This window comes from Leucoraja erinacea, chromosome 20 (assembly GCF_028641065.1).
Source record: "Leucoraja erinacea ecotype New England chromosome 20, Leri_hhj_1, whole genome shotgun sequence".
NCBI lineage: Eukaryota > Metazoa > Chordata > Chondrichthyes > Rajiformes > Rajidae > Leucoraja > Leucoraja erinaceus.
The window spans coordinates 26,303,965-26,315,970 of NC_073396.1; the positions used below are offsets into that span (position 1 = coordinate 26,303,965).

Below are 12,006 nucleotides of genomic sequence, written 5' to 3' on the forward strand. Positions count from 1 at the left end.
TCGTTTGTGTCTGATGGCCGTGCTGCGGTTGTTATACATGTTCGTTTAAAAAAAAATCCGGATGGCGAATTTAAAAAAAATCTTTATTTAACAAAGAGAATTCGTATTTCCGTACGAAATACGGAACATTAGTGCGGGGCCCCCCCCATTAGGCGCGGGGCCCAATTGGCAGCAATCGGTCAAATCGGCTTAAGGCCGGCCCTGTGTTCCTGCTTTCTCCCCTTATCCCTTGATTCTGTTAGCCCTAAGAGCTATATCTAACTCTCAAAAGAGCAAAGGGGAAGATACAGAGTGCAGAATATGAAGTGACAACCTAGCACCATTTTCTGAGGGCACTTAGGGATGGGTGATAAATGTTGGTAATGAGGCCAGATCCCCAAAAAGTGAATTCAAGTTTCAAGATTCAAGAGAGATTATTGTCATGTGTCCCAGATAGGACAATTAAATTCTTGGCTTTGCTTCAGCACAACAGAATATAGTAGGCATAAATAAATACAGAACAGAACTGATCAGTGCAACCATATACCAATGAATATATATATATATATATACACACACATAAATAAACAGATAAAGTGCAATGGGCTATTAATGATCAGAGTTTTGTTTGAGTTGATTTTAATAGCCTGATGGCTGTGGGGAAGTAGCTATTCCTGAATGTTGCAGATCTCAGGCTCCTGTACCTTCTACTTGAAGGCAGCGGGGAGATGAGTTAGTGGCCAGAATGGTTTGGGTCCTTGATGATGCTGGCAGCCTTTTTGAGGCAGCGACTGCGATAGATCCCCTCGATGGTAGGGAGGTCAGAGCCGATGATGGACTGGGCAGTGCTTACAATTTTTTGCTCTCTTTTCCGCTCTTGGGTGCTCAAGTTGCCGAACCAAACCACGATGCACCCGGTCAGCATGCTCTCTAGTAGACTCAAATAAAATGTTTTCATTCCTCTTGGAGTTGACAAATAATTTGTTCCTGCATCTTTGAAGGAAGAAGCTATAAAGGATAAATATCATAGCGAATATACAGAGCACAGGATATAGTTATTTCTGCCCATATTAGTAATTAGATCTTCATTTAATCAGAAAGGAGGCGATACAGCAAAGGGGAAGATACAGAATGCAGAATATTGTTATGTCTGCCCTGGTAGTAATTGGGAAGGAAGGGCCGCGGCTGTGCTGGGCTGTGCTGGGCCGCGGCTGTGCTGGGCTGTGTGTGTAGCAGACGTTGGTTTCGAGCTGGGCTCTGCAGCAACGCGGTACTGCCGGCACTTGCCGTAGACGGGCCGGGCCGGGGAGGAGGAGGAGGGCGGCCATGGACGCGGTGGGCGCGCTGCTGGATGAGGTGGCGCTGGAGGGGCTGGATGGCATCACCGTGTCCACGCTGTGGTTCCGCCTCGACAGCCGCATCCCCGCCTTCCCGCTGCTGCTCGACGCCGCCACCCGCCGCCTGCTGTGGAGCGGCCTGGCCGCCAGCGTCCACGTCCACTTCCACCTGCTGCCCGAACCCAGGCCGCCGCTCGTCTTCTATGACAGGTGTGGGTGGTGGGAGGGAGGGATGGAGCGGGGGCATGAGGATGGGAGGGGGGTTGGGATGGGATGGCCTTGTGTTATGTAGACGGGAGGATTAGGGGAAATAGAGTGGGGGTGGTGTGGGAGTAGGGACAGGGGTGCAGGAGTAGTGGCGGGGGTGGAGGAGTGGGGCAGGGGTGCAGGAGTAGGGGCAGCGGTGGAGTGGGAGAAGGGGTGGTGTGGGAGTAGGGGCAGGGTGCAGGAGTAGTGGTGGAGGAGTAGGGGTGTAGGGGCAGGGATGCAGGAGTAGGGGCAGGGGTGGAGGAGTAAGGACAGGGGTGCAGGAGTAGGGGCAGGGGTGGAGGAATCATGGAGGAGTGGGTGCAGGGGTTGGGGAAGGGGAGGGTGCAGCAGGACCACAGGGGTAGCGGAGGTGAGAAAGGTGATGTTAGATGGGGAAGGATCAGGAAGAAGCTGGGCAGTATTTTTTTTTCCCATTGCAATAGTCACTAATAAGGACAACCATTCTAAAATTAATTGTGCACAGGAGTGCTGTGAGTCGTGCCGTGAATGTTAAACTTTCAGTTAACGTGTTTATTCCTTCGTTTCTGGAAGATACGAAGAAATTGATCCCGAGACAGGAATTCAGGAGACCAGGAGGGATCCCACACCCCGGGAAGATATCTATCCCATTTGCATCATTTCCGATAACAAGGATGGAATTCAGGGTTCCTGTCAACATTTTAACAAGCGAAAAACCATAACAGCGCAGATAAGGACTCAGCAGTATGAACCATGCTGTACGTTGGACGAAGCCACAGAAAGGTCATTCACAAAATATAATATAATAACAATAATATACTAATGGGGCGGCACAGTGGTACAGCGGTAGATTTGCTGCCTTACAGCGCTTACAGCATCTTGTTCCCCTACACCCACCATAGGGAGGTTTCACGGCAGTCGGGTCACGACCCATGACCCGTACTGTTGCTACGCTACTCCAAATGGATTACACGCAATGTACTGCAGGTAGGCACTTACCATTGTTTCCAACGTAGCGGGCCCGTTAAAACCCGCTGAAATTTTCAATTTTTGCGCTGTAAATAATTATGGAAATCGGGATAAGCGTGTGAGACATTTAGCCTACTTCAGAATTCTAAAAGTGAGGAGAAATAACGGTAGATAGAAGCGAGAGCTGAAGGGACAACAACAGCCAGAGTGCTTGGCGAACATTGACCGTTTGCTCACTGCATTTCATCAACTAAGGCATTATTTGTGTTTTTTCTTGATTCCTTTGTCATCTAAAAAGTTTCAGAAGTGATAAATCTGGCTGTAATTTTTTTAAATCGCCCATGGTTCCCAAGTGGGTTTTTACATACAAAATGAAAACACATCTGAAGAAAAATTTACAGCCAGATTTATCAATTCTGAGAATATTTAGATACCAAAGGAATCAAGAAAAAACACAAATAATGCCTTACTGTTGATGAAATGCAGTGAGCAAACGCGATAATTTCCAATATTTTCAATTCCGATATCTGCACCGCCAATGTTTACCAAGCACTTTAGCTGCTGTAGTCCCTTCAGTGCTCGCTTTTCTATACCTTCATTGCGCTTCACTTTTGGAATTCTAAAGTTGGCTACATGCTCTCACACTTACCCCGACTCCCACAATTTTTTTCAGCGCAAAAATTTAACATTTTGGCGGTTTTTAACAGGTAGGAAAGTACGCGTTTCTTGCATTAATAACATTTACCGGAAGTGACGGATGTCCTCCAGATGGATTGAGCGGCTCCGTGCGTCAAGCCCTATGACCCAGTGACATTACGTGCAACCCCCCTATACTCTGTATAAAAAAGTTGTCCCTCAGATTCCTCTTAAATCTCCACCTCTCACCTTAGACCTATGTCCTCTGGTTCATGATTCACCTACTCTGGGCAAGAGACTCTGTGCATTCTTTGGCCAGGAGTTGAATACAACAGCCTGGAATTTCTCTGGGATTTGAAATGTTGTTAAAGTTGATTGCCCGTAGCCTCATAGACTTGTATAGTGCACAGCAAACACCGTACAATAAAAAGAGTAATCATGGTGACCCTGACTACGTGTGCTTTCTGTACGGAGCTTTACGTTCACATCATGACCTGCGTGGGTTTTCTCCGGAACTCTGGTTTCCTTCCACACTCCAAAGGCGTACAGGTTTGTAGGCTAATTGGCTTGGTAATTTTTTTAATTGGTTCCAGTGTGTGTAGGATAGTGTTAGTGTGAAGGGATTGCTGGTCAGCGTAGACTCGGTGGGCCAAAGGGCCTGTTTCTGCACTGTATCGCTAAACTAAACTAAAACTTAGGTGTTACAAAACAGTAATGTATAAAGAAGTATGCTAAAACAACACTATGCTACTTAATTCTAATAATTGCTACTGTATGCTAATAAAACAATTGTCCTTCATTAGATAGACACAAAGTGCCGGAGTAACTCAGTGGTTCAGGCAGCATCTCTGGAGAAAAAGGATGTGGGGTGTTTTGGGTCAGGACTCATCTTCAGACTGCCTTTCTGTAGATATAGATTGTTTTGTTGTATTCTTGTTATGTTAGACATGTGGCTCAGACCCTTTTCTATCAACGGCTATACAAATGCATATTTCTTACTGTGTTTTACTAATTTACTGAAGATTAATAGTTTTGATTTTCTCTACAGGTGGGGAGAAAGACTGGTCATGGTTGCCTCGCAGATGATACGTCATCGAGCTCTAATTGGATGGGAAAGTGATCCAGAGATAAGTCTGCCTGACTATTCCTATTGTATATTGGAGAGGTTGGGTAGAGCACGATGGCAGGGAGAACTCCAGAGAGATCTTCACAGTGGAGCCTTCAAGTGAGGATATTTAACATTAAAAGAAATTGAATTCATTTCATGCAACTTATATCTTTCTTCTAAGAATGGTATTTTGTGTTGTAGAATTGATGCTCGTAAAATGCATTATCACAGAAGAGTTCTTGACAGAAACCGCTTGATTACTCTACAATCCCACGTTATTCGGCAGCCCAATGGAAACCAGCAGTATTCCATTCTGCTACTGCTCAAACGCTTTCACGTTGATAGGTAAAAGAATTAACATTGAACGTTATTCTATTTTATTCAGTAATATCTGCTTCTAATTATACAGCACTTTTGGTAAGAGGGACTTTGAGCAGAAATAAATAGAAAAACAAATGAGGCATTTGGTCCAAGTGGTAGATTTTGAGATGTGTCTTTAAATTGAAGTGGAGAGGTTTATTAAGTGAATACAAGATCTCAAGGTCGTGGTAACTGAAGTGGTGGAGCAATTAAATTTGGATTACATGGTCCCACAAGTGGAGAAAGAAATATCTCAGTGAGTTAAAGGACAGTTGGAGATCTTTTCCTGTTATCAATGAAAATGAATAAAGATGAGTGAGGATTTTAAAACTAGGTATTGCTTATTATCAAAGAGTCAAAAGCATGGAAACAGGCTCTTCATTCCAACATCCATACTGACTTAGATAGCCACCTGCCCAAATTTGGTTCATTGCTCTCTAAACCTTTCCTATCCATGTACCTATCCAAGTGTCTTTTAAATGCTGTTAAAATACCTGCGTCAACTGCCTCCTCTGGCAGCTCATTCCATATACCCACCACCATCTGAGTGAAAAAGTTGCCTCCTATTAAATCTCGCCTTAAACCTATGTCCTCTCGTTCTTGATTCTCCAACACTAGGTAACATACTCTGTGCATTCCCCCTATCAATTCATTTCATAATTTTATAAAACTTGAAACCAATGTATATCTGTGATCGGAAGGAACTGCAGAGGCTTGTTATACCAAAGATAGACACAAAGTGCTGGAGCAACTCAGCAGGTCAGGTAGCATCTCTGGAGAAAAAGGATGGGTGATGTTTTGGGTTCCGACCTGAAATGGCACCTACCTTTTTTGTCCAGAGATGCTGCCTGACCCGCTGTGTTACTTTAGCACTTTGTGTCTGCCAATGTAGATCTATTTATTTGAAGGCTGCAGAGAGGTTAGAGTGGGGGACCTAAGCTCTGTAACCCCAGCCTTTACCAACTCATGCCATCTTGTAAACCATTAAGAAAAGCAGTAAATCCTGACTAATTACTGACATTCGCAATAACAAATTTACCAAATCAAATCACATTAAAGGAAGGAACTGCAGGTGCTGGTTTATACCACTGAAGAGGGACACAAAAAGTTGGAGTACTCAGTGGGTCAGACAACATCTCTGGATAAAAGGAATAGGTGACGTTTTGGGTCAAGACCCTTTTTCAGACTGAAAGATAGAGGTGTGGGGGGGGAACTGGAGGTGAGAACAAACTGGCAATAGATGACCATGGAATCCACAATGGCCCATTGTTGGCTGGGGAAGATATGCAAACGGCAGGGATACAAGAATGTGACCAGTGGATCTAGTAGGACAACTTGAGGTGGAGGGGAACGGAAGGAATACAGACTTTACTTGAATTAGAGAAGTCAACGTTCAAACCACTGGGTTTTAAGCTGCGCCAGTGAAATATGAGGTATTGTTCCTCCAATTTGCGTATGGCCTCACTCTGACAGTTTTGTTTGGGTTACTCCAGCATTTTGTGTCTCATGTTGAAGCTAGCCACAGCAGTGACTTGTGTCCTCTCTACTTTGTTTGGTTGCAGTTCTGCATCATTTTAACCCTGTTCTAGACCACTGAGGAAGTTTTACAGAAATAGTACATTTTGTTGCCTTGGCTTACTGCATTTTTGCTGACGTTATGGTCTTATCTAATTTACACCATCAGGCACTAGTTATTTGCATGAGCAGTCAATGCTTCTTGAATTCAGAGGTTAACATGTAACATGCAAGTGTTACTCTTTTGTGCCCGCTCGAATAGCATTGAGTGTGAAACAAAAACTGATGCTTTTAGTTTACACGGTTGCGATCGGGGTTCTTTTGCTGTATTAATGGTGCAACCATCATTATAAGTGTGAGCCACGTATAAATATAAATTTAACAATATTCTCAGATTTATATTTTAATAATAGAAAATAATAGTTGCCTACTGATAAACATTCATTGTTAAACTGGTTTGCTTTTGTATCTGACCTACAGGAGAAGTAAGTACGACATTTTAATGGAGAAAATCTCCAATATCCTTGTGAATCGGCCCAATCAGCTGGAAGTCATGTTAACCCTTAGAGATGAGCTGGTGAGTGGCCCTGTCATAGGGTGAGCTTAAGGTGTGAGGTATTGGAGTGTAAACTAACCTTTTTGCTTTCATTAAAGTAACTTTCTGTTCTGAACTGCATGCTGTAGGTTTCCCTTGATTTGGAGAATGTGGTGCATCTTTCAATCTATTTCTGTTGCTAACACCAATGTTTGCACATCAATATTTCATCTGATGGGATGATTGTTTCCCAAGAAGTGCTGTTTTGCCTGTAGAAGCTGCCTCTTTTACTGCACAGAAAATGTGTGAGGAAGGAGCTATACAATTCCTGTGTGTGCTGATCATTGGCTGTTGTTACACTCCAGGGGGGATTGGGGCCAGCGATAATGTGAAGTAGCCTGACTCAGATCTTATTGGATAGAGAGGAGGAATTGCCTCAGTCCTGAATGATTGCCCACTTAGTTTGAGATTAACCCTGGTTTTAGATACCCTGTCCAATGGAAATGTTCTTGGGGCAATGTTTAAAAGAGATGTGCAAGGCAAGTTTTTTAACATAAGGTGCCTGCAATGTGCTGACAAGGGTGGTGGTGGAGGCAGATACAAGAGGTGGTACAGTGGTGCAGCGGTAGAGTTGCTGCTTTACAGTGCCAGAAACCCGGGTACGATCCTGACTACAGGTGTTGTCTGTACGGAGTTTGTACGTTCTCCCTGTGACTGCAGGTTTTCTCCGGGTGTTCCGGTTTCTTCCTACATTCCAAAGACATACAGGTTTGTAGTAAATTGTTCCTAGTGTGTAGGCCGGCACGGACTTGGTAGGTCAAGGGGCCTATATCCACACTGTTTCTTTGAAGTCTCTAAAGTCTAAAGATAGTGGCATTTACGAGGCTTGCAGATAGACATTAATATGCAGAGAATGTAGGGATATGAATATACAGGCAGATGAGATTAGTGTATCTTGGCATCAGGTGCAGCACAAGCATTGTGGACTGAAAGGAATGTTCTTGTGCTGTATTTTTCTATGTTCTATAAATATCATCCCTGCATTTACCTTGTCAAGCTCCTTGTGAATGTGATATTTCATTCTTGTAAAGCCTAACATACATTGGCCCTGTCTGCTTAATCTTTAATCTATAAGGCATTCCCTCCATTCCAAGATGCAGTCTGGTGTACCTTTGTTACACTCGGTCTATCAAAATATATCCTTCTAATAGTGGGAAGGACCTCAAAATTCCAGGTGCTGTTTTTCCAGAGCCCAATGTAATTGCAGCTATTCATTTTATTTGTGTACTCAAATCCTCTCGCATTAAAGGCCAAAGTACCATTTCTCTTCCTAATTCATTGCTATATCTGTAAGTTAATTTCCTGTGATTTGTGTATGATGTTGATGTTTGAATCAATAGGTAATTGTTTTTGTTCTACCTAGAATCTTTGTGAGAGAACTTTCAAAAAACTTTATCAATATATGGTGACAGCTGGTATTGCCAAAGTGATTTCTGTTCCCCTTAAAGAACTGCATCCTGAGGGTGGACCTTGTGTGACAAAAAAAGGTAATCTCGACGTAGCTTCTTTTTCAGAATGGCACTGTTTCATTTTCCAACATGTGTGTCAAATATTAGTTTGAATAACTATTAGTTGATACTTCAACTTGGAAAGTATTATGTGCCCTTAGCACTGTTGGGCTGCAGTTCAGTTTATTGTCACGTGTACCGAGATACAGTGAAAAGCTTTTGTCCTGTGCTATCCAGTCAACGGAAAGACAATACATGATTACAATCGAGCCATTTACAGTGTATAGATACATGATAAGGGAATAACATTTAGTGCAAGGTAAAGCCAGCAAAGTCCAATCAAGGATCACCGATGAGATAGATATTAGTTCAGGAATGCTTTCTGGTTGTGGTAGGATGACCAATTACAAAACAATAGTGATCATTATCATGGGATAATTTGCAACTTCAGAGATAATTGCATTTTGAAAAGCCAACAAATTTGCAAATTTGACACTTCTGTAAAACAGTTATAAAAATGCAGGTACTATCGCAACATTTAAGAAGCATTTAGGCAGGTACATGGATATGATAGGTTTGGAGGGATATCAGCCAAATGCGGGCAGGTGGGACTAGTGTAGATGGGACATATTGGTCAGAGTGAGCACGTTGGGCCGAAGGGCCTGTTTCCACGCTGTATGACTAATTCAGGTACAAAAGATGATCGAGTGCTGCCTCTCCAGAGGCTAACTGGCTATTGCTCTTTGCAGGAACTGAGATTATTGTTCGTTGCCTGAAATTAATAAAGCCATATGGGAAAAAAATAGATGATGACGACGATATTGATGAAGAGGAAAGTAAGGGAGTGGAAACAATGGACGTTGTGTATGAACGAGACATGCTTACTCAGGCTTACGAACTAAGTAAGTTTTCATTGCATATACTGCTCGAATAATAATGTGCCAAGTCTCTGTCCAGTGAACAGTATCCAGCATTTATGCTGCATAGTGTGCAATAAAAGTACTGAAATAGTTATTTATTCCACCATTTATTAGCGGTAACATGTATTTGTTGTCCGCAAAAATGCCTAATGAATCTTTTCCAATAGAGGCTATATGGATAATGTAATGAACCAATGTAAGAAGATACAGCTCAGTAAGAACAAAGAGTGTAATAAATATCGTGGAATGGGGCTAATTACAGTGTAAACTTGAAATCTCAATTATCCTTAGCATAAACTTTAAAATTACCTTAAGTGATAAAGTCACCGCAGTGGGTAATAATAATCAGAATTACCGCAGCGGTGATAATAATTAGAAGTATAAAATAAGTTTAAAAAAATAGACTACATTATTGATGGGTCGAGCTGCTGCCATGCAACTCCAGAGACCCAGATTTGATCCTGATGCAGTCTATGTGGAGTTTGCATGTTCTTCCTGTGACTCTGGATATTCCCCAGGTGCTCTGGGTTTTTTTCCACATTCTAAAGACGTGGATTGGCAGGTAAGTTGACATTGTCACTAATGTGTAGGTGAGTGGTAACGTTTGCTAGAGGGGATGACCTATTTTTGAGAATTTACTGGTCATCTCATAAAGGAAGTAGGGTGGCACAGTGACGCAGCGGTAATGTTGCTGCCTTACAGCACCAGAGACCCGGTTTCGATCCTCACTACGAATGCTGTATGTACTGAGTTTGCACGTTCTCTCTTGTCACCGCATGGGTTTTCTCCGGTTGCTCCGGTTTCCTCCCACAGTCCAAAGACATGCTGGTTTGTAGGTTAATTGGCATCAGTAAAATTGTAAATTGTCCCAGGTGTGTAGAATAGTGCTAGTGTACGGGGTGGTCGGTGTGGAATCATTGGGCCGATGGGCCCTATTCCCACATTGTATCTCTAAAGTCGAAAGAAAAATGCTGCATTTTTATCCATCACCTCTCAAACCTTTCTGTCCCGGAAGCATTTCATTTCCAGGGAAGTACTTTTAAAGCAAAAGTACTATTGCTGTGACAAAAGAATCATAAACCATAATCATCTTGAAGGAAGATGCTTTTTACACCTTATTTCTGGCATTTCTAGTTGAGAGAAGAGGCACAAAAGGGATTTCGCAGACTGAAATCAGACTGGCGCTGAATGTTGGGAAACTTGAAGGCAGAATGCTGTGTCGCCTCTTGGAAAGATACAAAGTCATTACGGTAAAGAAATGTACCAACAAGTATCCACAAATGTACCTTAACCTGAACAGGATGCCATAACATTAACTACGGTAGTATGGAACCACAGTACATATATTGTGAATGTGGGGAAAAAAACATTTATAACTGCCTTTTTGACCACCTAATTCATTTCATTGTGGATACAAGGAACTGCAGATGCCGGTTGACAAAGACAGTCACAAAATGCTGGAGTAACTCAGCGGGTCAGGCAGCATCTCTGGAGCACATGGACAGATAATGTATTGGGCCAGGACACCTCTTTAAAGGGCCTGCCCTGAAAGGTCACCTTTCCATGTTCGCCAGAGGTACTGCCTGACCCACTGAGTTACTCCAGCACTTTGTGTCTTTAATTCATTTCATTGCTTTGTTGCCTACTTTCCATTCACTGTCATAATTTCATTGAATGTTGCCAATCAAAAATAACCATGTCAATCCATAATGCAATAAAAATGAATTGCAGATGCTGGTTTATACCAAAGATGGGCACAAAATGCTTGAGTAACTCAGCAGTGGGTTTGATGGGGGGGGGGGGAGAGTTTATGTTAGCAAAATTTACTGAACACTCTCCTCCTGCCCTCCTTCCTCCACTACAAGTCGGTGAATCAGCTCCACAGTTTGCAACGATACACCCCAACTATTTTCCCCAACAGGGAACCACCCTGCCTGAAGTCATCTGCTGCCAGCTCTGTTTTGTCCTGGTCTTATCTTGTTTCCAGTTTTTTCCAAAAGCATTGATATGAAGTAAAATTGCCATTGCTATATTCCAGTGTAACTTTTCTTTGCAACAGGGATTCATGGAAGATGAAGGTCGCCAGCGCACAACAAAATATGTAGCAAAGACGTTTGTGAAGCAGAGCGAGCTGAGCAAGCAATTTGAAAAGGAAAAGGCTCGAAATGAGCGGTTGGCAACAACTAACCTCCTGCCGCTTGATGCTGGTGAATCCCACTGTGTTAGTCAGCACGCACAAACTTCCCCGAAGAACTTACCGGAAGATATGGGCAAAAGTGTGGCAAGCAGCTCATCAGAGGGGTTATCAAAGTCAAATCGTAATAAAAAGGATTCTTCAGCAGTAACCTCTGTGCAAATTAAACCACCTTCTCCCTTGGAGAACAAAGAAAAAATATGTGCCAGCTCGCAGAAAATAACTAAAGGAAAGAAATTATTTAAAAATACATTATTAAGAAAATTAAAATTGAAAAAAGGTCCCAAATCCAAATTGGGCAAAGGTCAGTGAAAAATGTACTTATTATATTTTGCATTTTATGTGTAAATTATGTGCTTGGATATCTGTTTGCTAGGAAAAAAGACACAAAACACTGGACTAAAATAGTGGGTCAGGAGGCATCTCTGGAGACCATGGATAGGTGACGTTTAGGGTCGGGACCCTTAGACTAACAGACCTACCGTCAGTCTATAGAAAGGTCCCAATCTGAAACGTTACCCACCCATTCCTTCCAGTGTTACCTAACGTTTGTAACAATCTTTTGATTAGGAGTAATGAATGGTCTTCAGCCTGTTCATTTGTAGATAGTAAAAACAAAGAATGACCTGTCTATAATGCCATGTTTCGTGTTGGCAAAAATGTAATTGCTTATTGTTGGTTATAGTTTGAGCTGTGCATCGTACTTTGGGATAAGCT

General features: G+C 42.6%; 1 protein-coding gene across 3 annotated transcripts in view; it reads left to right on the top strand.

Annotated features, from left to right (window-relative positions):
* The first annotated feature begins 1,252 nt into the window (after positions 1 to 1,252).
* LOC129706997 (general transcription factor 3C polypeptide 1-like) overlaps positions 1,253 to 12,006 on the top strand; it is a 61,862-nt gene continuing 51,108 nt past the window's right edge. For all 3 annotated transcript variants that reach the window (XM_055651705.1, XM_055651707.1, XM_055651706.1), the window contains exons 1-9: positions 1,253 to 1,526; positions 2,118 to 2,327; positions 4,198 to 4,374; positions 4,459 to 4,602; positions 6,613 to 6,709; positions 8,091 to 8,214; positions 8,925 to 9,077; positions 10,230 to 10,345; positions 11,155 to 11,593. In XM_055651705.1, the coding sequence (XP_055507680.1) occupies positions 1,306 to 1,526; positions 2,118 to 2,327; positions 4,198 to 4,374; positions 4,459 to 4,602; positions 6,613 to 6,709; positions 8,091 to 8,214; positions 8,925 to 9,077; positions 10,230 to 10,345; positions 11,155 to 11,593 (1,681 nt within the window). In that variant the 5' untranslated portion in view covers positions 1,253 to 1,305. The remainder of the gene's footprint in view (positions 1,527 to 2,117; positions 2,328 to 4,197; positions 4,375 to 4,458; positions 4,603 to 6,612; positions 6,710 to 8,090; positions 8,215 to 8,924; positions 9,078 to 10,229; positions 10,346 to 11,154; positions 11,594 to 12,006) is intronic.